Source organism: Aptenodytes forsteri, unplaced genomic scaffold (assembly GCF_000699145.1).
Source record: "Aptenodytes forsteri isolate BGI_AS27 unplaced genomic scaffold, ASM69914v1 Scaffold166, whole genome shotgun sequence".
Taxonomy (NCBI): Eukaryota; Metazoa; Chordata; class Aves; order Sphenisciformes; family Spheniscidae; genus Aptenodytes; species Aptenodytes forsteri.
Window position 1 is genome coordinate 9,149,848 of NW_008796110.1, and position 24,239 is coordinate 9,174,086.

The 24,239-nt window shown below is 37.9% G+C and overlaps 1 protein-coding gene across 1 annotated transcript in view; it reads right to left on the minus strand.

Moving 5' to 3' along the window:
* Nucleotides 1–723: 723 nt before the first annotated feature.
* Nucleotides 724–24,239, minus strand: part of ZNF277 (zinc finger protein 277) — a 60,085-nt gene continuing 36,569 nt past the window's right edge. Inside the window, exons 5-12 of the mRNA XM_009286834.2 lie at nucleotides 17,415–17,506; nucleotides 15,140–15,250; nucleotides 11,832–11,964; nucleotides 4,747–4,814; nucleotides 3,486–3,582; nucleotides 2,921–2,963; nucleotides 2,114–2,288; nucleotides 724–1,067 (exon numbers count right to left, since the gene is read on the minus strand). Of these exons, the coding sequence (XP_009285109.2) occupies nucleotides 875–1,067; nucleotides 2,114–2,288; nucleotides 2,921–2,963; nucleotides 3,486–3,582; nucleotides 4,747–4,814; nucleotides 11,832–11,964; nucleotides 15,140–15,250; nucleotides 17,415–17,506 (912 nt within the window). The 3' untranslated portion in view covers nucleotides 724–874. The remainder of the gene's footprint in view (nucleotides 1,068–2,113; nucleotides 2,289–2,920; nucleotides 2,964–3,485; nucleotides 3,583–4,746; nucleotides 4,815–11,831; nucleotides 11,965–15,139; nucleotides 15,251–17,414; nucleotides 17,507–24,239) is intronic.

A 24,239-nucleotide genomic window follows, 5' to 3' on the forward strand; every position in this document is an offset into this window, starting at 1 on the left:
ACTGAGGTGCTTTGTGGATGTGCTGAAGACCTTCTGTTACTTTGGGAACTTTAAAGTTCAATATTAAAGGAAATATGGTAACTTTAATGGACAGTTGAGTTGAGATTTTGAGGATTTAATTTGGATTTATGTGTCTGCAATCCCCTAAGTCATTTCTTTTGCATCTCAGTTCATGACCATACAAGTCGTCTACTTCAAGTTCTTTGGATCTCTGATGCAACCGAGATTGCAATTGTTCCTATGCTTTTTCAGGCTTTGGATTGGCAGCTTTCCAAGCAGTCAGATATCCATGGGCTTTACTGGTGTTTCTGAGCCAGTTTTCAGAACAGGCACCATATATCTTATATATTGATGATGAATAATAGAGATATACAGATCTGTTTTCACTTTGAAGAAGGTCTAAGGTTAAAAATAGCAAAATCTGCTTTACGTAAGAGACCAAGAATTAAATTCAGGCTCTTCTCCGTATGCTAACAGCAATAACATGTAGAAGATTCACTCTTCGGCTCATATATCAAGACACGTTGTCTCAATTGTCCATGCCTTTCACAAGATAGCCTTAAAATAGAACTCTGATTTTGACGTATTCAGAAAAAATAAAAAAAAAGATGAAAAATCCTGTTTTTAAATAATACTAAAAGTATTTGGAGAGCCAAGCAGAAAATCCAGCATTTAATTTTAAAATAAAGCTAGATTTTAAAGGAAGATAAACCAAAAAAGTTTACACTTAAATTTTATTTAGCATTCCCATTCATGTAATATTTGCCCAGTGATAACATTTATGATTTAAACTGTATTTCAATATTAGTGAAAGAATGTATTTTTTTTTGTCTTGCAGAAGAAACACTCAAAGGTCAGCAACTGCAATTCAAGGTCAAAATCTCTCCTGACTCTTGTTCTCTTTGTATAGGAGCTGGTTTAAAACACTGCTCTGTTTGAGAGCTTTTAGATTGGATATATCTTCACTTACAACAGGGATATCTTCACTTTGATCCTCAGTTATCAGATCTTCACTGTCTGACAGCGTACACAGGAGTGTATCATTTTCATAGGTAGGAAAATAATACCTGAAAGCAACAAGGCATAATTACTAGATAGTCACATATTTTGTTTGAAAGCGGCAGAGCATATTTTATGAGATTAATTTTAAAAAAGGAAAAATGAGAAAGTCTGGTTGTCTGGAATGAGAGTAAGCAGCACACCCAAAAAATCAACTGACATGTACATCTTAGAAGAGTCATGCAGAAGAGTTGGCAACAAACAAGTCCTTCCCCCTATTTCTTCACCTGCATGTTGTCACAACTCAGGCCACAGATCCAGATTTGTCCCACAACAAATGCTGAACTGAGATGTTTGAGTTAGAACACTCCCTGTGCTTTACAACCTATGGCATCATCCCCCAGACCTATTCAGCCTACTTACAATCTGAATCAGTGTTATGTTACGCTTCCTCTCCATTTGCTATGGAGAAAACTAAGGGTAAACAACCAACTTGTTTTGATGCCTAAGGTAGACATTACACGTATATCTGTATTAGACATGCAAAAGAAGGGGTTTGGGTTGGTTCTAGAACTATATGCCCAGAGCGTATCTTTACTAGCAATGAAATATGTGCCAGATGCCCATCCCAGGCATGATCTCCATCTGTGTAGAGAGCTAACGGCTGGAAGAATCTCGTGCCTACAACTGGGGCATTCGAGATGCCACTTTGGTGCACAGATTCAACCTTGGTTCCACCAGGAGGGACAGTGCTCTGAGTGCACCATGTATGCCTTTCACCGTTCACTGCACAACTGCAAATACAGGCAAAAGACAATTTTGCAACAATAAACTTCTCTAGCATACTGACTTGACAGTGCAGACACAATTTATGGTGATAGTGCATCCTGGATGCAACTAGAAGAGCAGTGTCACATGTTCATTTTAGCTTCAGACAGTACAAAGATTTATAATTCTGAGTAGTTTTGAGACCATTTATTATTTTATCTAGGCCAGCAGAGCTGGGGAGCTCAGGGTACTGTTGCACTGGCAAAAACCAGAAGTTTCAACTTATTGTTTTACAGACATTGTCAAGTAGCAGTATAAATACTGGAAGAAACATGTGTGCCCTTACTGTGGTTGATCCCATGTAGACCTGGCTGGCAGGAATGTAATGTGTTCGGTCTCTTCCATATGACTTATCAATCCTCCTTTAGACTGAAATTTCTCCTGGCAGTTGTAACAACGACAATGATGGATTTCTCTTCTGATGAAGTTCACTAGCTTTACTTGCTGATAAAAGTTCAGACCTGGGAGAGATGGTAGTGAACAAGCACTTGAGGAGAATGAGACTTAATTTACAAATGCCTTCTTGGATTAAGCATAAAGATTGATAAGGGTTTACTGAAGACCAGCACTGCCTGAATACTGTAACTTAGCAAATTAACTGAACAAATGCTTTTTCCCAGCTGCAGGGGAACTCGCCTTTCTTTTAATGTAAAAATTGCAAACACCTTGCTTCCTCTCAGTCTACAGCAGAAAGCAAACATTGGCCAAACACAGCTTAGAGCACAGCCTTCTAACTTACAAGCAAGTCTTAACAGGAATAACAACAACAACAATAATAATAATAATAATAATTCTTCCAGGGCTCTATCAGCCGGACCTGGGACTCATAGAGTGGGTATTTGTAGAAGTGACCCTGCAAAAGAATCCAATGGTTTTGAAGAAAATATCACACATCCTTGGCACTAACAACAGTTCCAGAAAAACAGAGTGTTCTTGGTGTTCTTTTGTTAAGCTGGCAGAAACAGGTTTCATAATGGAAAAGTTAAATGTCCGAACAAAAATCAAATTGATACAGTTGTTTTCCACTATTCTTATGATGTGGTTTTCTCCACACTAGTGGCAAATGCTGACAATTACAGCATCTCTTACTCACCATGCTCTGACTTTATTTTAGGAAAGTCAAATCCATGTGATTTCTGGAGGAAAAAAAAAGGAGAAAATAAAATATCTTATTTCCACTACTGCTACTATTCCAAGTTAAAAACAGCTCAGCTTTTCATAGACTGACACAGACATATGCATATAAACATGCAAACACTAAAACATGAAACAAATGCCCAAAAGTTTTGTTTCATCAGAAACTTTTGTATTCTGTTGAACTGCAACGGTCCTGTTAGGTAGTTTATTAAAACTGAAACACAGATGCTAACCATCAAATGTATTAAATCATCAAGTCACTATAATATTAAAGATGCTACCTCTTTATTGTCTGTATGAGTCTGTACACTCACAAGTAATAGCTAGTCATACTCTCAATATAAAACTTGGCTCCTCTGCATATTTTAGAGAACAGATGCTGGAGATGCATGCAGTACTTTAGTTTCTGCGCTAAAGAGGGCATTCTAATGCAGCAGCTGATTTGATCTTAACAAAGATGCTACAATCTTACTTTTTAATTCCAAAGTGATGAAAGAACAGATATTTAAAACAAGTCTTACCTGCATGTGAAGATACAATTTTTCTGTGGTGTCTGCTTGTTGTTCACAGAACAGGCAAACTGCACGCACAGGATGCTCTTCCCAGTCAGACCAGTCTCTTATGATTAAGAGTCAAAAAGATTCATTTAATTGTGGAAAAGAGAAGAGACATTTTATGAAAGGGCACTTTACATTCTGCACTCACAGCACTAGAACTAAATCCAGAGAAACTGAATGCTTTAAAGGGGTGGAAGAGAAAGTGTGGATTTATACCTGGATATACGATTAGAATCTGGTTTACGGTCTAAAAAAAATTACAAATTCAAGAATAACTGAGCAGTTACTGTTGCGTAATTCCCGTGCAGACAGACAGTAAGTCCTACTTGAATTTGCCTGCACTAACAAACAGCATCTTAACTTCAGTTTCTATCCAATTTGGCAAATCATAAAATATTGCGTTCAGTGTTTATTTTTATAAGGTCTTTTAAAATTCTTTTATACCTTTCTAATCTTTCAAGACACCAGCCAAAGATATAATCATCAGGCAGAGTTCACTCTAAGTGTTATTTACTTATCAAATATTATTATTCCTGAAAGGGACGCTAATTCATGCTACATTTAGACATGCACACAGAGAATGCTTTACCCACAAATCTATTTAGAACTCCAATACTGCTGAGAGATAGAAATATTATTGCAACCAGGTATAATCAAGTAAAATTAAGCTCAAGTCACAGACAGAACCAGGAAGGTTAGGGGCCCTGATACCCACAAATTACGTGCTGCTTATTCAATTCTCTACAGCCAAGGAAGCCACCTCTGCAGTGATCTGAGGGCCTGGACCACAGAAGAATGCAGAGGAGAGGTGGATGTTGCCCTCAATCAGTTTCCTTTGAAATCCTGTTATCAGACTTTTCCATACCATTTCTTTCTCATGCTGACATTTTTGATGCTTACTCTTGATTTTTAAATTTGAGCAAAACCCGTTCAACCATTTTTTAGTACAAAAGTAAAAAAAAAAAAAGTTTTACCTACATCATTACAAACCCAAAAGGCTGTTGTTTGTTTGTATATGCAAACAAAAAATAGGCTTGTCGTTGAAATATGAAATTTATAGCCCTTGTTGTGGACAAGTGTCTTTGATGAGAACAATTTGGAGTTGATTTGATCAGCTTAAATGAATTTTAACTGTGTATTAACAATGCACAGCATTTTCCCTGTAACTACTTTCGACAATAATGGTCTTGCAAATCTTTATAATGGGCACATAAGTAACTCTTACTCTTCTAGGTTATCTAGTAATTCCCGGTCGTCCTCTGACTGCACTTCCTCCCAGGACTTTCCAAATTCCTGGGGAGAAAAAAGAAAAGAAAAAGAAAAAACATTTCCTGATTCACATCACATTTTATATATCACCTGAATGAACGTCTGGGAAGTCACAATCAACATCTTGTTTTAGATCACTTTGGTATTTCTGTGAGTTAAAGGTCATACAACACTGCTTTAGTAATAATTTTTAAAATAATTTATTTTGTCTTTTAATGGGGCATTCCCCACCCTACGTCTGGGAAGAAGACGATTTGGCACAGAGCTCTCAAGAAGAGGATCCAAGCTCTGTGTAAAACTAGAGTGTTGCAACACTACCAAGATGTTCCCAAGGTGGGTATGTTACCACTGTCTCGAGTTTGCCATCACACTTGCTCAATCCAATCTGCTTACCTTGCTCTTCATGCAGCATATGCTGCTTAAACAATGCAGCTATCACACCTGAGACTTTCGTTGGCATAGCTACACCAGTCAGTGCTCGTACCTTGTACAAGGTTACGTCAGTAAAAACACATGGTGTAAACCTAGCTGAAGAGCGCTCCAGAAAGGCAGTATGAGCCAGGGCATAGATCTCTGAGCTAGATTCCAGTTTCTCTTCCATCCTCTTCTCAGATGTGAATGTAAGCACATCTATTCATGGCGTTCTATTTTTCCTTTTACTTTTTGTGTTGTTTATTTATATCTTAAAGACCTTCAGCACAAAGTATATCACAATACATTTGTGCAGCATTCAGCACAATGGTGAGCACTCTCAGCATGACTGTGATATAAATAACAGGCAATAAAAAGCTGAAGCACTCTACTGAAATACCAGCAGTGATCTTTAGCTAGTGTTTTTCTTTCCTCTGATTCTTCCTGCCTTTAAAAATAAACCAGAGCAAACTAACCAGTAATCAAAATAGTATTTTTGAACTCATACTTTTGACGGCTGTGAAGGATTCACAAAGATCATAGTTCACGATCTTGTCTCCATTAAAAAAAAGGCAGCTAATAAAAAGATCATTCTTTCATTTATTTCATTCAAATATTCCCTCTGATAAATATATTTAATAACATCCTTAGTAGCAAGTGTTATTATTGTCTTTATGGTTGTTTGGAAAAAGAAGGAAAAGATATCCATCATTTAACAATTTAATGAGAATTTTCAAAGCTGTTAGTGTCTATTGGGTAAATGATAAACAAACGTCTCTAGACAGCTCTAAACATAATGTCATCATATATTACAGAATGAAAATTCAGTAATTAATTCAGTGATGCTACATGGTAGTGTGTAAACTCTCTGAGTTACAGGGGAGACTCATTAATGTCACCATTACTGTGAGATAACACGAAGCCATTAACACCTCTCACCACATGTTCTCCCAGCTGCACACTAGTTTCCTATGGCTGCTGATGTTAACACCTTAACGAGAGGATAGCGGCTCACAACCACTGCAAAGTGAAGACGAATGCTCACAATTTTTCCCTTTACCAGCTTGAAGTATATGTGCATAAGAGTATTTTCAAAACAGCAGCCAGTATTAAGCTTCACCTTTTAATTAAAGGTGAAAGGGGAAAACCACGCACAAGCTTTGCTATTGTTGCTGTTTCTTCATGGTGTTTCTGTGAAGAAGGCAGAGAAGGGTCTTGTAAGAGGTCTCTGTTTCCCTCATCTATTTATATTCAGAGGAGAAAAAGAAAGGAAAAAGGAAAAAGCTAATCAGGTCTTGTATCACTGGAAAATTGCACGGCGAATGGATAACTACAGACACTGTGATGAAAGTGCCGAGAAACTGAAGCTGAGCAATTGGGTGGGAAAGAGTTCTTCGAAACATTCTTTAAGCTCTTTCAGTTTTTTTAATTTTTCTTTTTTTAAAAACACTTTTTCAATTCTACACCTTGATGGGCATCTGGGACCAAGGGTGCCTTTGTTAAGTATTCAACTTCCCTTGCTCTTTCATCCAAGATGCAAGAGCTCCCAGCAATCATCTCTAGAGACTCCCAAGAAATTCTTCACAAAACCAGAGGAAAAACTAGACTTGACAATGTTAATAGTTCAAGCAGTAGAAAATGCATAATTAAAAAAACCGCAGGCCTTGCTATATATCCAAGGAAAACCAACTTTTTTTAAAAAAGACTTCCTCTGTACCTCACAGAGAGGAGGATCCTATAGAAAAGTAAGGAGAGCAGGCAAATGTGTGTGGTTTGATTTCCTCTTCCAAAATGAAGTCTAAATGCACAGAGATGAATTGACTCACAGACAATTTATCTTCTCAACTTGAGCACAGTTTTAAGGGTTCTACAGGGAGAAGGTCCGCATGCTTCACTGAGGCAACATACCCCAACTTGAGAAGAAGTGCTGGGATGGGAGAAACTAGAAACAGCAGCTGGTATCTCAAGCAGTTTTCCCAAAAGAGCGGTTACTGAACTACATGCAAATGTAGTTCCAGGCCCGTGGAGCTCAGGAACTCCAAACAGATGCTGCTTTCCCCTGCAAATTTCTGCTCACCCTTCTTATCTGCCTTACTGCGATTATCTGAATTGTTTTATATTGCTGCAGAACTTAAAGATGCTTTATCACATAGAGAGATGGTCTTACCCCAACATTAGTTAATAGATATTGGATGAATTTTAATATGAAGTGTTCCCCCACTTGGGGGATTTTATTAAGTCTTGAACTATCACCAACTGATGAAGGGTTTTCCTTTACTATTTTACAAAATACACCCTGCTTAAATCAAAACAGGCTAAATATAAATAGTAACCCCCATAACAAAACATCCTCCTGGCCCCCAACAGATAATAACGATGATTTAGGGCTTGGCAATAAGGAGAAAACATCTTTTTATCTTTGAGGAAATGTAAAGGCTTTATGAAACAAGTTTTCTAGTAAGTAACAGGTACCATTTTCAGCTGCCTAGCTTAGTCATAAGCACATTCATTATAGTGATGTTACATTACTACAGATACATGCCATTAGTCAATTTGAAAATAAACATCTGTGCTTACTACAAAGCATACTCTATACTTAAAGTGCTGCTGGTAACAATCAGGTGAACACAGAAAGGCCCTGTCAGTCTGGATCTGCCTCTGTTCCTTGGGCTGGGAATAAGAGAGTTTTAATACTGTCATCTGCTTTTTTATGGCCTCCAGCAGGCACCACAGACTAAAAAGTTTTTTCCTCCCCATTTTTACTTGACTGTTTGTGCAAGGCGAGTCATGAGGCCACAGGCTAACACAGGCACAGAAACAAGAAAATTAGGTTGGAAGGTTTTTTTTGGAGAAAAGAAAAATAAGGTAACCTACATATGTCTCTTGGATGCATTGTTGCTCAGTTCTTCACCCTCTACTATGAGTTCTTCTTTTTCAATTTATACGTCAAGCCTTTCTGAATAGGATTGGTATCATCTTCCATACTTACACAATACTGACAAAAGACCTCCAAATCCACTGGGAAGTGACCCCACTGCCTTTCAAGTACTTTGCATAATTGCAAAACTCCCACTTTAATTTAATGTAACTATCTAATAATAAACTTTTGATACTTGCTTATGAAAGAAATCTATTATACATGCACATGACAAAAAAAACTTCCACTCCTACTAAAGATCATGTGTAATACTCTCATCTTAACACTAACCTGTGAGCAACAGAACATGTCAGTAATATGGGGGTAGACAAATCAAAGCAGCTTATAGGTCATGACAGGAGTTATAGAAAGTCTCAGAATACCAAAATATTTACAAAGGAATTTGCACTTATATTACTCATTGCTATGCCAAATTGGAAATTTAGGGGAGGGAGCTACCAACACACAGACATGAAATGTAACTTATGTTATGAAAACAGATTCTCACAACTGCACTGAAAACACAAGTGAAGCCAAAAGCAGAATGGAGGGAAAGGAAGAAGGCAGGCAAGCCTACAGCTCTAAATGAAATCAATGGGAGCTCTGCCATCAGCTTAAAAACACAAGTAAGAACTGGCCAGAAGATCATGAGGCAATTCAGCAGACATTCTCAGGACATCTGAACAAAAAGCCCTTAAAACCTCTCAGTACAAAAGCCACAAAATAAAGGAAACTGCCAGTTCCAGCTTAATAAGACTATTTTACGCAGTGCTTGGTGAAGATAATATGTAATGGAAAATTATAAAAAAAGGACAATAATGTCTGTAAGATGGTTGTATGAAAGAACTATCCATTTAAATAGCTTAAGATCCAGTTGCTGATAGAAAGGCTTTATGGTGCACACCCTAAAAGTAAAGTGGATAAGACTGTGATAATATTGATGTTTATCATTAGAGACCTACTCAGTCTTATAGTCTCTTTATGATGAAAACAAACTTGATCGAACTGGCATATAGAAAGATCTTTGTTACATTCTCAAAATTCAAACTTTTCTGTGAAAACATACAAAAAATAGATAAATTGTACGCCTACATCTTTAGGTCAAGATGAATTCAGTAGTAAATTTTGAAACAGTACATCTGTCATTTCAGATGAGAGATCTAATCCATGTCTGTGTCTGTGAAATTGTGTAATTCCCCTGGACATTTAGAGCAATGCGAAGCACAGATCTTTAAGACTCATTGAGAAGTCAGTAAAGCTTGATAGTACACATTAAAAAAATATCCTCTAGTAAATTGTGAAGTGCTGGGGGACAGGAAGCAAAATCATTTCATCAAGTCATTACAGAAAGCAGACCTTGCATAACATCTAGAATTCACTGAATATAGACTCAGCTTGAAAAAAAGAATCCTATCACATTAATATAATCTACTGTAGATTACACATGTGCAGTAGAGAATAATGTTATTTCTCCTTACATGTAAAGGCCAATCTACTGAACCCCCAGGGAACAAATTAAAGTTCCTCCCTTTAATCTTCTCCTGTGTGCAAAAATAAAGGGTTTACCAAAGGCTATTTTGAAAGCAAACACTTTCTACTATGTAGGAACTATCCTAAAAATTTCATGCTAATGAAAAATTTAATCTCATGCAACATTAGTGTACAAATACACATTTTACAGCGAACTATTTTATAAGTGTTTAAGACAGAGTTTTTAGTCTCTTTTTAATCCTTTATTCCAAAAAAATCCTTTCTTTAAAAGAAGAATTGTCAGAAGTTCTGACACGGCTACAGTTTGAAGGATCAGAAAGACTGAGTAGAAACAGTCCACTGGGTAGAACGTAGTGAAAGACAACTTAAAACGTGTGAAAAGAAAACATGGCTGTAGCAGAGCATATAAAGGGCAGACAAAGAACTGTGATCATTCAAAGTATGTCCCAGAAGCACTGGCGGCACACTGGTACAAACCTTGTACATGCAGACCCCCCTGCCCAATTTTAAACATTTTGGTGGTTTGACATATCTTATTTTAATTATATTTACCATCATCTGTCTGTAATAGCAACGACCTGAAAAATACATCTCTAAGTGATGCTGCTAAGTGATCAATACCTGAATTGGTTCAGGCTGGCATAAGAAGTTACTCTGCAAAGTCCTGCCCAGAATACCAGCAATAATTAAAGAGGTCCAAGGCCCTGACTTGAGCACTGTCCTGTGATTGCCCATACTGTTTAATAGTTTGCGTGCTCTGTGGCCACGCCAGCAGCACTACCCAGACAATGCTTGGACATGGTTCAGGAAGCGTACAGACCACAGATCATTCTCAGTAGACAGCATGGACAAGGCCACTGGTTTTGGAGCAACTGGAGAGAGTGGAAAAAGAGGTTAGGTATACGAATATTAGTCTTGCTGTTACATGTACTTTGGCATATTCTGCTTATTAACATGACACAGCCACCATGTCTGCACTGATGTTATGACCTCCCTGCATGTCTCTCAAATTTCTGAAGGAGTATCACATGGTTCTCTGTGCTTCTGGGCAGTCATCTAGCTCAATTTCCTGATCAAAGCTGGGACAGATTCAAATCTGAACAATGAATGCAAATTAGAGACAGAACGTAATTTAAAGAGGATGCCAAGTTCCGAAAACATAAGATTACCTGCAGGACTAGCAGAGAAGAACGGAACTATTAAAATCACTCAAAACAATTACAACATTAAATTCAAGTCCATTAACTTGCAAGGAAGAAGTGAATGCTCAGTTCTGTTAAGCTGAGAACAGCTACCCTGCAGAACTTCATAACTTTTTCCCCACTGTGCAGCAAGTATAGGTCAGTTTCTAAAGCAGTGATATCTGAGTATCTAGAAAAGAAAATACAGGCCTCAGGTCATTGATCTTCGGAAGAATCAGAGAGGGAATTCACTCCTTCTTGGGTAGAAGGGACTTGTCAGAGCATTAAACACACAACTTTTTGTTCTTAGTAAAACCCAGGGAGAGAAATTAAAGGGAAAGAGTAGGTAAAACAGTCAAGGATGCCTATTTATAACCTGGATATTAACACATGTAGAAGGCACAAAGACTAGTTCAGGTGGAATATAGTTATTTCTGGCACAGAATGTAGCAGCTTTTGAAGCAGCTCCTATATTCATGAGTTGAAGACAGCAAGTGAAAATCTGTTACACACACATGCATACACACTCTCAAAGGTCTGAGATAAAAAATATTAATACCTAGCAACATACACGTATCTGGAGGCTAAAAACGAACACCTACTTTTTGTTTCATCTATGTATCTTTCATTTTCCTCCTCTTTGCATTTAATTTATACTCTGAAGAGCACTTCCAGCTTTTAGGGTTTAGAAAACAAGCTAAAAGCCAATAGCATTCAAGTTAGACCTCATTTACTTCATTACTCTATCTCATTTTCCCTTCTGGTTATTAAAGGAGAGGCTGAGCACTAATGACATGATGATTAGCATCTTTCAAGCTGCATTCTTGCATCTCTCAAAATCAATTCTCAACAACAAATGTTTACTATTCCTTAGTTTAACAATTATCCAGAATATCATACCATAAATGAGCATATTTCTTCAGAGTCCTTCACTTGATTTTTGACCTTTGTACTAATTGCTGGTTTGGAATTACTCACTTTTAACAAGATATTGTCTGTATCTCTTTAATCAATTTACTAATTATTCATAGAACCACTTACCAAGTAATTAATGATATAAAATTTGTCATATTCTTTGTTTTTGGCATTGATTCTGCGATGCTGCTTCTTTCTCATGTGATCTTTAAGTGTGTTTTTGTCTCTGAAGACTTTTTCACAGTATAAACACTGCAAACTAAGATAAAAAGGTAAACAGGTCAACATGTTAAAACAAAAATAGTACAGGATTATATCCTTAAATTAGCTGGAGATATATACAGTAAGATTAATCCTAAGCATGTGAGAGCAAGCTAAATGAAAAAGAAAGTTTATTTGGAAAAAAAAAGTACAAGATAATCTTAGATCACAGCAGAGTCAATCAAACACAGAGATGACAAAAATGACATAAAATGAAAATATAGATAATAAAGAAGTTTAGTGTTTGCCCCACATGCAAAGTGGGAGAAAAGTCTGATTACCCAAAATTGTCCTGCCAAGGGCACGGGACGGCCACTGATTGGTCAACATGTGAACTCTTAACTCGGCATGCACTTATACTGGCATCCATTCCAAGAGTAACTGCTTCTGTGCTGTGCAATTTAGAGTGAAAAAACCCGAACTCTGAATGTGCTACGTATCCTTAAAAACAATTTAAATTAGCTAAACAGAAAGTTTTATACTTTTAACTCAACAGGGAGGCTAAATGAAAGTTTGCTAGGGTGATCAATGGGTTTTGAAATCCTGAGAAACCAAATTTAGTAAATAATTCATACACACACGTATACATATAATAATTCATGTATATGTATATACATACATATATGTCCATACATATATGTCCATACATATACACACATATATAGACATGTATTATTATTTATACACACACATTACTTGAAAAGGTGAAAACATTCATTAACAAATGAGAATTTTACCACAGTATGTCTTCCAGAGCAATTCAAACAAAACAGAAGTATACACGCTGTCCTAAATTCTCTATTGTGAGCACTATAAAATAATTGTTCTCTCCACTGTAGTATCGACTGACACCTGAAAGTTGAGCCTATAAAGCATTAAGTCAGGTCTCTTGACTCAGACAGTGGACTATGAGGACAGTAATCTGCATTTCAGCCTAAATGGGCGATTCTCCCTGAAACAGATGATGGTCATTTTTTTCTGGCAGAAACGTAGCAGACCCCTGAGCTTACAGGAACATGTTTGTTTAATGGATGTAGGTCTTGAGCCTCTAGTTAGCCACGGTGCTAAAACATTTTTCTTATAAGTGATGGCTTACCTATCCTACCAAGATAGAGACAGTTTTTTGGGTTGTTTGAAAAATTATCTTTGCAGGGGGATAGGGAAAACCCCTAGAAAATAATTTCTCGTGAAATAAAAACTTTGTAGCTGTGGCATTATATCTTTGTATTGGAGATGCTGGATAGCACGAAAAAAAAAATTATGGGAGGGATAAACGACAGCACTTTAAGACACAAAAACCATAGATACTAAAAAAAGGTGGTGGCTCTGAATTAAAATGATCGCTTTTTTCTTTACTCACAGATGAAAGCCTGCTTGATTGTACAGTCAGAAGGAATTTTAACAGTGTCTGTGTCAGGCCTTTCTGTGATTTCCCCAGGGTTTAAGACATAGATGTTAAAGAAGAAAATTATGTTCTTACTCAAGCATTTGCTCCCATAAAAACCATTAATATTGTGCCTAGAAGGTCTGTACCTACACCCTGAAAACCCTCATACTCCTTCAGCAAAGGTGCATCCAGATTCCGCCTCAGCTCTTGTGTGTGGAGCAGCAATTCAGGATTCTCAGTATCTTTTTGCCTTCCAAGAACTGCTGTAACATTTCAGCTTACTGTTAAGGAAGTTTTGAGCTCTCCTTCTGCTTGCAGCCTCAAAATCTAAATATTGCCTTGTTGGTGAATCATAGGTCCGATGGCAGAATACATCTATGAATTTTAGTATCTGCTTTGCTCCACCTGTTAACAGCAAAGCGTTTGCTCTACTTGTGAAAGGCATTCTCAGGAAGAGTATGTAATGCTTTTCCTCAGCATACACAATGTAGTCATGCTATTTGCCTGAAACAAGATTTTTCTCCTCTTAATAATATTTTCAGGTACTATTCTACTAGCGTAGCTATTAAGTCTTTTCTTAGCAGTAGGAGGAGTGGCCTTTCACTGCTTTGGAACCAATTTCAGCATGTGTATTAACTATAGAGAGGATTGGCTTTGAGAAACCTCCATCTAAACGAAACTCTCAGGTCCTACTGATAAATAGTAAAGCTGCAATTTATCAGTGAGCAAGGTACCTCAGTGAATTAGGCAACACCTATGATAACATAAAAGGCATTCTTAATACATCTTCATTTCTGGAAGAAGTTAACCTGTATCTATTGGGACTGCACATTCTTTGTCAGGTCAAAGTCTAAATTAGAGAACACTGTTGGCTTTCCCGTCCTTTGAATCTTTTTTCTTCTTTTTTTTTTTTTCAGATGTACAAACCAATGGATCTTCAATTTACTTGGAAGGATATTTAATCTAATTTCCATATCCCAATTTTCACAAATCCCAGTGTTCTGTGGCTTTTCATAACTAAGCCTAAGATTTAGGCAAATTTCTCCTACAGTCTTTGATTAAAGATTGTATTAAAATCTAATAAAGTTGTTAAAGCTACAGTTTCACTCTTAAGGAGGTACATTTTCTGCTAGAGCCCAATTTATATTTGCGGCATAATTCATATTGCCCCATTTATGAAATCGATAAAGGGCACTTAGATACTTGCAAAGGAAACTCAAAGTGAAGAGTTTCTCGCTTTTTGCTACCCAAGTTCTTCTCCCAAATTCCATTTTTAATTTCTTCAGCCATCTCAGGTTTACATGTTTCTGAGGCAGCATATACGTTGGCTTTCCCCTTCTGCTCTGGGATGGACTCTGTAAGCAGTAGAGAAGGGAGAGACCAAACATCCCTCATCATCGATATATAGAGAGGCAAACAAAGACTGGCATAAGAATGTTGAATTCAGTGATTAAAGAGATGTTTAGCAAAAAGATTGTTATGATGAGAAAGAAGAATATTAACTCTAACAGTTATGAGAAAAAGGGATGTGCTATTATTGATGTCAATGGAAACTGTGCAATGCATAACAACTGAAGCTCTGTGCATGGTTCCATTTTTCCAGCAAACACATACTACAAATTGTTATGAATTAGCTTCTAAGAGCACTCACAATAAACTTACATTCCCTCTTTGTTTCTTCTTAACTAACCATGAATGTTGAATTAATTTTAACTCAACTTATTTCCAAGGTTAAAAGAAATATGGCCTAAGTCCATTAAAAAAAAACAAACAAGAAACTACTTACTTGTCGAGCTTCTCCTGTAACACAGCCAAAAACTCATAGCAATTCACAATGTTATCTGGCAGCCCAATGTTAAAAGCATGCTCTCTTGCCATATGATTGAGAAGGACAGATCTACAAAAGACATTCAAAAAGAACATTACATATTTTTTCATGCGTATGAAAATTATTCAATTAGTGACTCGAAATAAACCAATTGCTCTAAAAATGCATAAAAGCCAACATTAAATAAACAATAATATTTTTGCTGCCACTGCTAGAAAAAAAAGAATGCAACTGTATTGAAATAGGAAGTTTTCAATTTCAGCTCTGCTGAACATTCAGTAACATTTCAACTGCTTAATCCGCATGCATGAAATACAATCTTTTAAATGAAAATTACAATACAGTTTATTTTGACTCTCACTGTTAGCAAAGCTCATTTATTAAGTTGAATAAGCAAATCATGTTTCAAACAACCGTCTTGAGAAACATTCTAAAAAGCCATTTGTCAGTTTTCTCTATGCTGATTAACAACGCAGAAATTCTTGGGTGTGATATGCTTTTACATCAATACTGCTTCACACAGCACTAGCAACACAAACAGCATTCGACAATATGCATGAAGAAACATAACAGATGTTCAAGTAACTTATTTTTCTAATAGAGGTATACTGGTTAATTCCTTAGGTGCCTCAACTTCTGCATTTGGGGACTAAAGAAACATCCAAGTGTTAACACTGCTGAGCCTTGCTTTCACCACAGTCCAGGCACGATTTTCAAATCACATATTCTGTGAGACCCAAGAGTAAGCAGAGGATGTTCATGGGGGCTGAATGATGTGAACTTCACTACACTAGGCAGTAAAGAGAATGGGACACTCACACAACACTGAGAGGACCTGCAGGGACATGACCCCAGGGTCTTCCACCTTTCTAGAGTACCAGAAACTACCCATGCAAACAGACATTCAGGGGTAAGACTCAGTCTCTCCAGCTGAAACAGATGCACTGTGTAAACCCAAATTTTCATCGGAGCAAGCACTTGAATGCAACTCCTGGTTGCATGTGACTGATGCAAAGCACTCCATTCTTACTCTAATTTTCCTCCCCTCTTTTTCATTCAATCTTCAGATTCACACTGGTTTGGTGAGTTTTAAACAGGAAAATGTGTAACTGGATAGAAATATTTTTTAACAGCCATACTGGCTTAAACAGCTCTCTTTGCCACTAAAACAACTGCCGCAAAAGTGTCTCTTTAAAATGGTTCAGTTCCCAATTCCAGCTTACTGTGTAGTATAAAAAGCTGTACCAGAATAATTAAAAGATTGAGAAGTGGAAGGGGGTCTATTTAAAATGGCACTGCAGTTGAAAGAAATACTTTAAGTATACGACAATATGCATGAAGAAACATAACAGATGTTCAAGTAAGTTATTTTTCTAATAGAGGTATACTGGTTAATTCCTTAGGTGCCTCAACTTCTGCATTTGGGGACTAAAGAAACATCCAAGTGTTAACACTGCTGAGCCTTGCTTTCACCACAGTCCAGGCACGATTTTCAAATCACATATTCTGTGAGACCCAAGAGTAAGCAGAGGATGTTCATGGGGGCTGAATGATGTGAACTTCACTACACTAGGCAGTAAAGAGAATGGGACACTCACACAACACTGAGAGGACCTGCAGGGACATGACCCCAGGGTCTTCCACCTTTCTAGAGTACCAGAACTACCCATGCAAACAGACATTCAGGGGTAAGACTCAGTCTCTCCAGCTGAAACAGATGCACTGTGTAAACCCAAATTTTCATCGGAGCAAGCACTTGAATGCAACTCCTGGTTGCATGTGACTGATGCAAAGCACTCCATTCTCACTCTAATTTTCCTCCCCTCTTTTTCATTCAATCTTCAGATTCACACTGGTTTGGTGAGTTTTAAACAGGAAAATGTGTAACTGGATAGAAATATTTTTTAACAGCCATACTGGCTTAAACAGCTCTCTTTGCCACTAAAACAACTGCCGCAAAAGTGTCTCTTTAAAATGGTTCAGTTCCCAATTCCAGCTTACTGTGTAGTATAAAAAGCTGTACCAGAATAATTAAAAGATTGAGAAGTGGAAGGGGGTCTATTTAAAATGGCACTGCAGTTGAAAGAAATACTTAAACTATACCTTAAAATTAATTCTGTCTTCTGAGTCCTACCATTAGGCAGTAACTGCTTCGATGACATTAAAACCATAAACAAAGATGCTGAGCAGATATGAAAAAATAAAACAAAAGCAAACAAGTCAATAAACAAACCTGTTTCCTGTGAATTCTTGATCACAGAACATACACATACTATGAAAACTTATGTCGTATCTCTCTCGCTGTTGCTGTTCTAGAATTTCTCTCTGTAAAAAGAAACAGATACAGTTATTCAGATAAAAAATAACAATCATGCAATCACATAAGCTTATTATACCTCTTTATCCTTACTGGTAACAATGAACATACAAAATTAAAACGTGCTGCTGACACAAACCAGATGTTAGTATTTTTTGAGGGTAGGTTCTCACAAAAATTACAAGTTTTATCAAAGGCAGTATGTGCTCCAGTCAAGTTCCATTAAAATTCTCCTAGTATTAGACAAGGTGCAAGAAAAAAATACAATCCACAGTGAGGTTTTACACAGGTATTTAAATGATTCTGTATATAACATATCAGTTTATTGTTTCTACTTAGGTTCAGATTTACCTCTGGTATCAGAGAGCAAGTTTATGGGTAACCACATAACACCCAGTGGAATGATAAACTCGATTTTACATGGCTAATTGCAGGCAATCTAGAGGACTTTTTCATAATATGGAACGATGACAAAAGCCCTGGCAGTTTCTGCAAGGAGCTATGGCGCATAATAAACTCAGGGAAAAGGAGAAGATGATTGCCTTTGTCACTGGTCCTGTTTAATGTAGAGCAACAGGCCAGGCTAGACACTTTACAACACTTGACCACAATTTTCCTAACAACAACAAAATCATGCAGCAGGTGATTTTCTCTGGTGCTGTAACAGCAGCAGTGTAGTTATACTGTGGAGTTACTATACACTTCAGATGGAAAGGCCATAATCATCTGGGACATGGGAGAATCGGTGTTTGGATTAAAACTTAGCATATTTTCAGCCTGGCAGTACACTACCCTATACTTGTGTTTTAAGTACTGATAACTGGTAAAGGATTTATTTTCTGTGCAACATAGAGGTGCTACTGCCTGCTTTCTGACATTCAGGATCCTGACTGAATTTCTTAGGGGATTTTCTCAATCTCTTTATCTCCTTAGAGCCTGCAACAGTGGAGCTTTGTATTTCTCACCTACCTCTTTAGTACTTTTTTTGTACTAAAGGTACAAAAAGGTATTAAGGCCCCAACTTGCCTGTATTCTATGTCTAAATTCACATTCAGCTACGCCTGTTGGGTAAGCTCCATAGAAGGCAGAAAACAAAGAAAAGTAAAGGAAAAAAGACAGAAAGAAAAAAAAAACCCCAAAAGAAATAAGAGGAAGGCTTGTGCTATCGTCATTACAGGCCCAAACGTGTCCTGCAATGTGGATGGGCTGGTGTGGGCCTACCACACCACATCCCGTTGCCCACTGAGAGATAGCAGGAGGCTGATATTGGGCAAATAAATGTCCTGTCCATTTCTTTTTCACAAGAGCAGCACACTGTATCCAGCGAGGGGCAGTGGGATGAAAAGGATGCCTGCTGGAGAGCGCAGGAGCATGCCATACCTGAGTTACCTTTGGCCTAGGGCCACTAGGGCTGCTGTGGGGGACGAGTGCACCGTGCCTTAGCCCGTTTTAGGGCCCATATTCAACCACACAATTTGGGAGCTGTAGCTGTTGTACATCAGCTAAGAGTCTGTTACCCTGAAAATGCAGATCCTGGGGCTTTTTTGTTTGCCTTGTAGTACAAGGTGTACGTTTTCTGTTGGAGTCATGCTGAGCAGCCCCTACTCAAATTCCACGCCATATCCGCTCATGTCCTGCTGCGTTATGCAAAATGTCAACTAACAGAAATATAAATTCCTATTTTCAAGGCTGACTCCTGAAAGTGATAAATGGAGCATAACACATCTTGTGAGAGCCCTTCAGCAGAGATGCAATTAAGTAAGGATATCTGTCTGCTCCACACAGGCAGCGAACATCCCACAGCACGTCAGTAAGAACTGGGGCTTTCTCTGGTACTCGTAGCTGTCACCTCTCTCTGCTCAGCAGCAGGTCTGGCATGGTTTGGCTAACCTTGAATTTTAAGGTGGCTGTGTGTAGTTTATATACTTTGTAAAACACACTAGAAACAATCTAAAAGAAAATCAGAAGATACCATGTACAATTCAAACATTAAGATAGCAAGGGTTTAAACACCCCCACCCTCCCATTAACGTTATTCCAACGTAGCTTCCTAATTGTACTCTACTAGGAGGGAAAAAAAATGTTCTGCAATGTTTGGCTGCCTAACTCCAGATTCCCATTTCATACAAATTGCTTACCGGAGCCCTGGTGTGCTGCTAGTCTAAGTTATGCCTGAGAGGGAAGGAGAAGCATACTGGATCCTCCACGCAGATGGTGCTCCTGCTACTCTGCTCTCTCACCCTTCCCGTTTGACCCTACACCAGCACACTCGGCAGCTGGGAAGCTTTGACTAACCCAGCATCGTTGCTTTACCAATATACTCAACACAGTTTAAAAAATATTTTCTGAGGTAGGCACTCCTTTTATCAAATGTTGGCATCATTCATTGCTAGAGGGAACTTTCTGAGCCAGCAAGCAAATCTGGTACTTGCACAGGTGAGGAATTAAAAGCACTGGTTCAAGTCAAGTACAGCAAAAGCAAGAGGTCTGCTCTTCTTCCCTATAGACACTCCCAAACACCCTTCTACCTCTGCTCCATTGCTGGGACTTTGAAGGGAGAATAGCAATTACAATAACCTGCATAAAACTCCTGAGATTTTTCTGAGTGGAGACTTTCAGCTGGTAATGAAAGTCAAACTTAAACTGAAGTTATGAGGCAGGAATTGAGTAATTTAATTTAATACCTGCACCAGTTTCCAACCCGCTGGAATTGTTGGGGCTGTTAGCATTAATCCATGGTTGATACTAAGACAAAAAAACCCCAAACCATTTCATCCATGAATATTTTCCAAAACTTTTTTAGGATACTGTGTCATATCAAAGTGTCAGAGAATGAGAGAGCAAAGTCACTTGAGAAAAAAGTAAACAGATCACAAAATACACATATATTCATTTTCTTTTTCCAAAATGAATAAAAGAATTGAGCACAGACAGAAAAGGTAATCCAAAACACTACAAAAGTAAGTGAATCAAATGCCATAGCTTGATAGCAGGAAAATAGCTTACAATATTGATACACTTTGTTGAATAACTCCTGACCCCCATCTCGTTATCTTTTGTGAGATGTTCTGACAGCTATTTGTCCTCCACTCTTTCTGCCATATTCTATGATTTGCTAACTCTCCCCCTACAAAATCCATTACTTTACTGAAGACTGTCAAACTAGTTGTGAAACAACCGTTGACAGAACAGATATCCCCACTGATACAAAGTAGAACTTAAATTACAGAGGCTTTTAGTCTAAACTCTGTCCCCACAAGCCACATGAAGCTTATGGGATCAACCAGGCATTGTCAAAAATAAGTACTGCCAGATGACAAGTTCTTGGAAGCACATTTTTAGACAGAGCCTAGCTCAAATAAGCAGTAGATATGACTGCGGCAGTTAGCAGCCTCTCGTGGAATAGCTTTAGGAAAATTCTATAGGACATAAGTGGTTGATCACCTTCAAATATGGCAAATGGAAGCTGGATATTATAGATCATACTTACATGCAACAAAAATGTAGTTGCTTTGCAGGAGTACTTAATGTATTCAGTAAAAGCAAATTCAGTTTTAATCCAATTCCCCTTTTTCTGTCTAGAAAAAAAACCTCTTCTACAGCTATTAGTCATACACTTTCTGCTACATGGGTGATCTACCATAAAAAAATCCAACCAGATTACAAAATACTATCTATTCTGTGTTTTAACTAATAAAACAAAAAACATGGTAAGGATGTGCAAATGTTTATGCCAGGATGAACATCTTTAAATACACCAGCACACTAAACTGCTAATACAAAAGAAATTTGATCATTTGCATGACAATTTGTAATTTGGAGTCTAAAAAAATGCCCTGTACATTCACGATGCTCAGTTTGAGTTCTGAGGAGTTCAGACTTTCTCCTAGCAGGTGGTATTTTAAAATGTGCCTGGAAAAAAATGTGCCTGTTCCTCTCCTAGGAAGCAATATTTTGGAAGAAATTACCTATTTTTTTTCCAGAAGCGCTTAAGCACTATGCATCAGCAAGAATTCACACTGATAATCAGTAAAAGATGAAAAATGCATACTTGCAGCTAGTAAGCACTTTTCCCTAAACAATTACTTCGTCTCTGGTCTATAGTTCAAGAGATATTCAAGACATACAAAATGCCTTCAAAAGGTAAGACTAAAAACTAACTCCATCAAATGCCAAAAGCTATGGACTCAGGACAGTTGGTTTTATGTCACAGTAGACTTTTCTGATATTGTAATGCCTGCTACCCTTCCCTCCAACAGACACTGTATCCCAGGTGCTAAATTGTCTGTCTTTATTGCTGTCAGACCACTGCTTTTTTTTTTATCATAAACTCCTTTACTAACAAGGACCTCATAAATAATTTACGTAGCTATTTAAATGCATGGCTTGGATCACTGACATAGAACAACCATTCACAACCACTAGTCAGCACAAGTTTTGCTGCTTTTGATTCCAACCTGAAGAAAGAATTGGTGGTCAAAATTTTGCCTGTTTTTTCCAACTACATCAGCTGGTCCAACAAAAATATATTACTTCTTTCTCCAAACCCTGTCTCTTTATAATCACAGCACTTCCGATAAATAAGAAATTAAGGCAGAAAGTACTTCTCTAGCTCCAAGATAGAGGCAGATTACACTGCAGTTTGGGACAAGATCATGCAGTGACTTTGACTGCAGTGAGACCTGAATTTATCATTCCTCAGTCCAGGAACCCATCTGTGCATTGGAGGACTGAATTCTGCAGTTCTGTCTGTAAAATTGAGCTAACAGCAGTATATGTCTTCTTTTTTAAGACATTCAGGACCAAATAAAAAAAAATAATTACTGCCATAAGCCCTGACAAAGCAAAGTCCAAAGTTTCTCATCCAAAGACTTAAGCATACAAGTAGTCTCAACTTTAAGTGTTTCAGTAGTGGGCTGGATTGGGGCAAAAGCATATTGTAGTTTGGGGTTCTTGTTGGCATCTGCCTTTCCAGTTCTGGTCCTTCGCTCTCATCCTCTCTAGGCAAGAGACTAGAAAGACAGCATGTTATACAAATGATCACTTAAGAGAAGTTCCAGTGAAAGCTTTTTATAAATGGTGCTATATCCTCTGGGGAGGTAGTTTGCCTAAAGATGTTTCTTTGAAGAGGAAACTTTATGAATGTTACAGTGTGAAGGACTCAAACACCTGAGTCACACTGTTGTGAAGAGTGCATGATCACAGGCCACATTCCTTCTGTTACGATAAGGGACTCATTAATACTACTGAAATCAGAGTGTCTGCCTGAGAAATAAGGTACTACCAGAGATAGCAATGTGGGTGTGAATTTGGATCTAAATAATATAAAATAGAGACTACACAATAAGAATACGTATTTTATCAAGCTCTCCTAGGTGATCTCTCAAACACACAGTGTCTATCTTTAGTTGCAGTTTCTTCCAATTTAAATAAGAGTTACATTTCCCTGCTGAGTGCTCACAGAAACTAGCTATTGCTGTAGGCCAAGGAAGCAAGAGAAACAAATTCTGGTTTAAAACAAAACAAAACAAAACAAAAAAAACATGCCGACAGATCACAACAAGAAGCTGCTTATACACTTTACTGGCAATAAAACAAACCGGCATAGTACACTGAGACGAAAACCAGGACTGGTGACACTTGAGATGCACTACAGTCTCTAAAAACTTGCCAAGCACATTATTTGACAATTATATACACCATTAGGATAAACTACTCTTGGAATAAGAGAATTACATTTGGGTTTGTGTCTACAGTTTCCCCAAAGATTGGCTGATGAGCTTTAGATCGTGCTTGTAGCTGCTAAATAGGAAAAATATTTACAAAGAATCATGGTATCAGAAACTTCATGTCTCTCTAAAGACCTGTAATCTTAGCTGTATATCTCCTAACTTCTATATTCAGCTTCTCTCCTTACTGATCACTGCATTCAGTTCTCCCACTTCAAACAGTACTCTCTTGCCTCTTGAGTAGAGAAAAAAAAATCTTCCAACTCTGTAATCATTATCATGTCCTTTCCCATGTTATTTCAAGAAGAGTGCCTTTTCTTTAATATTATCAGAGATGCCTGCTGGAGAAACTCTTCAGGTAACAGCTTAGCTGTAATGTGCATGGGAATACAATAAAATTGTCAGGATAGGATGTCCAGCTGGAGAACACTCAACACTTTTGAAGCCAGCTGTCACACCATCCAACATACATCTGTTTGCTGACTACTTTGTGCACTTTTCCCTCTCATCCAGTGAATGTGAAAATTCATACATAGTTCAGGAATGTCACTGTCCTGGTTTCAGCTGGGATAGAGTTAATTTTCTTCCTAGTAGCTGGCATAGTGCTGTGTTTTGGATTTAGCATGAAAATAATGTGATAACACACTGATGTTTTAGTTGTTGCTAAGCAGCGTTTGTACTAAGCCAAGGACTTTTCAGCTTCCCATACTCTGCCAGCGAAGAGGTGCACAAGAAGCTGGGAGGGGGCACAGCCAGGACAGCTGACCCAAACTGGCCAAAGGGATACGCCATACCATATGATGTCATGCTCAGTATATAAGCTGGGGGGAGTTGGCCGGGGGGCAGCGACCGCTGGTTGGGGTCTGGCTGGGCATCAGTCGGCGGGTACTGAGCAATTGCATTGTGCATCACTTGCTTTGTATATTCTTCTATTCTTATTCTTATTCTACTTTATTTCAACTATTAAACTGTTCTTATCTCAACCCATGAGTTTTCTCACTTTTACTCTTCT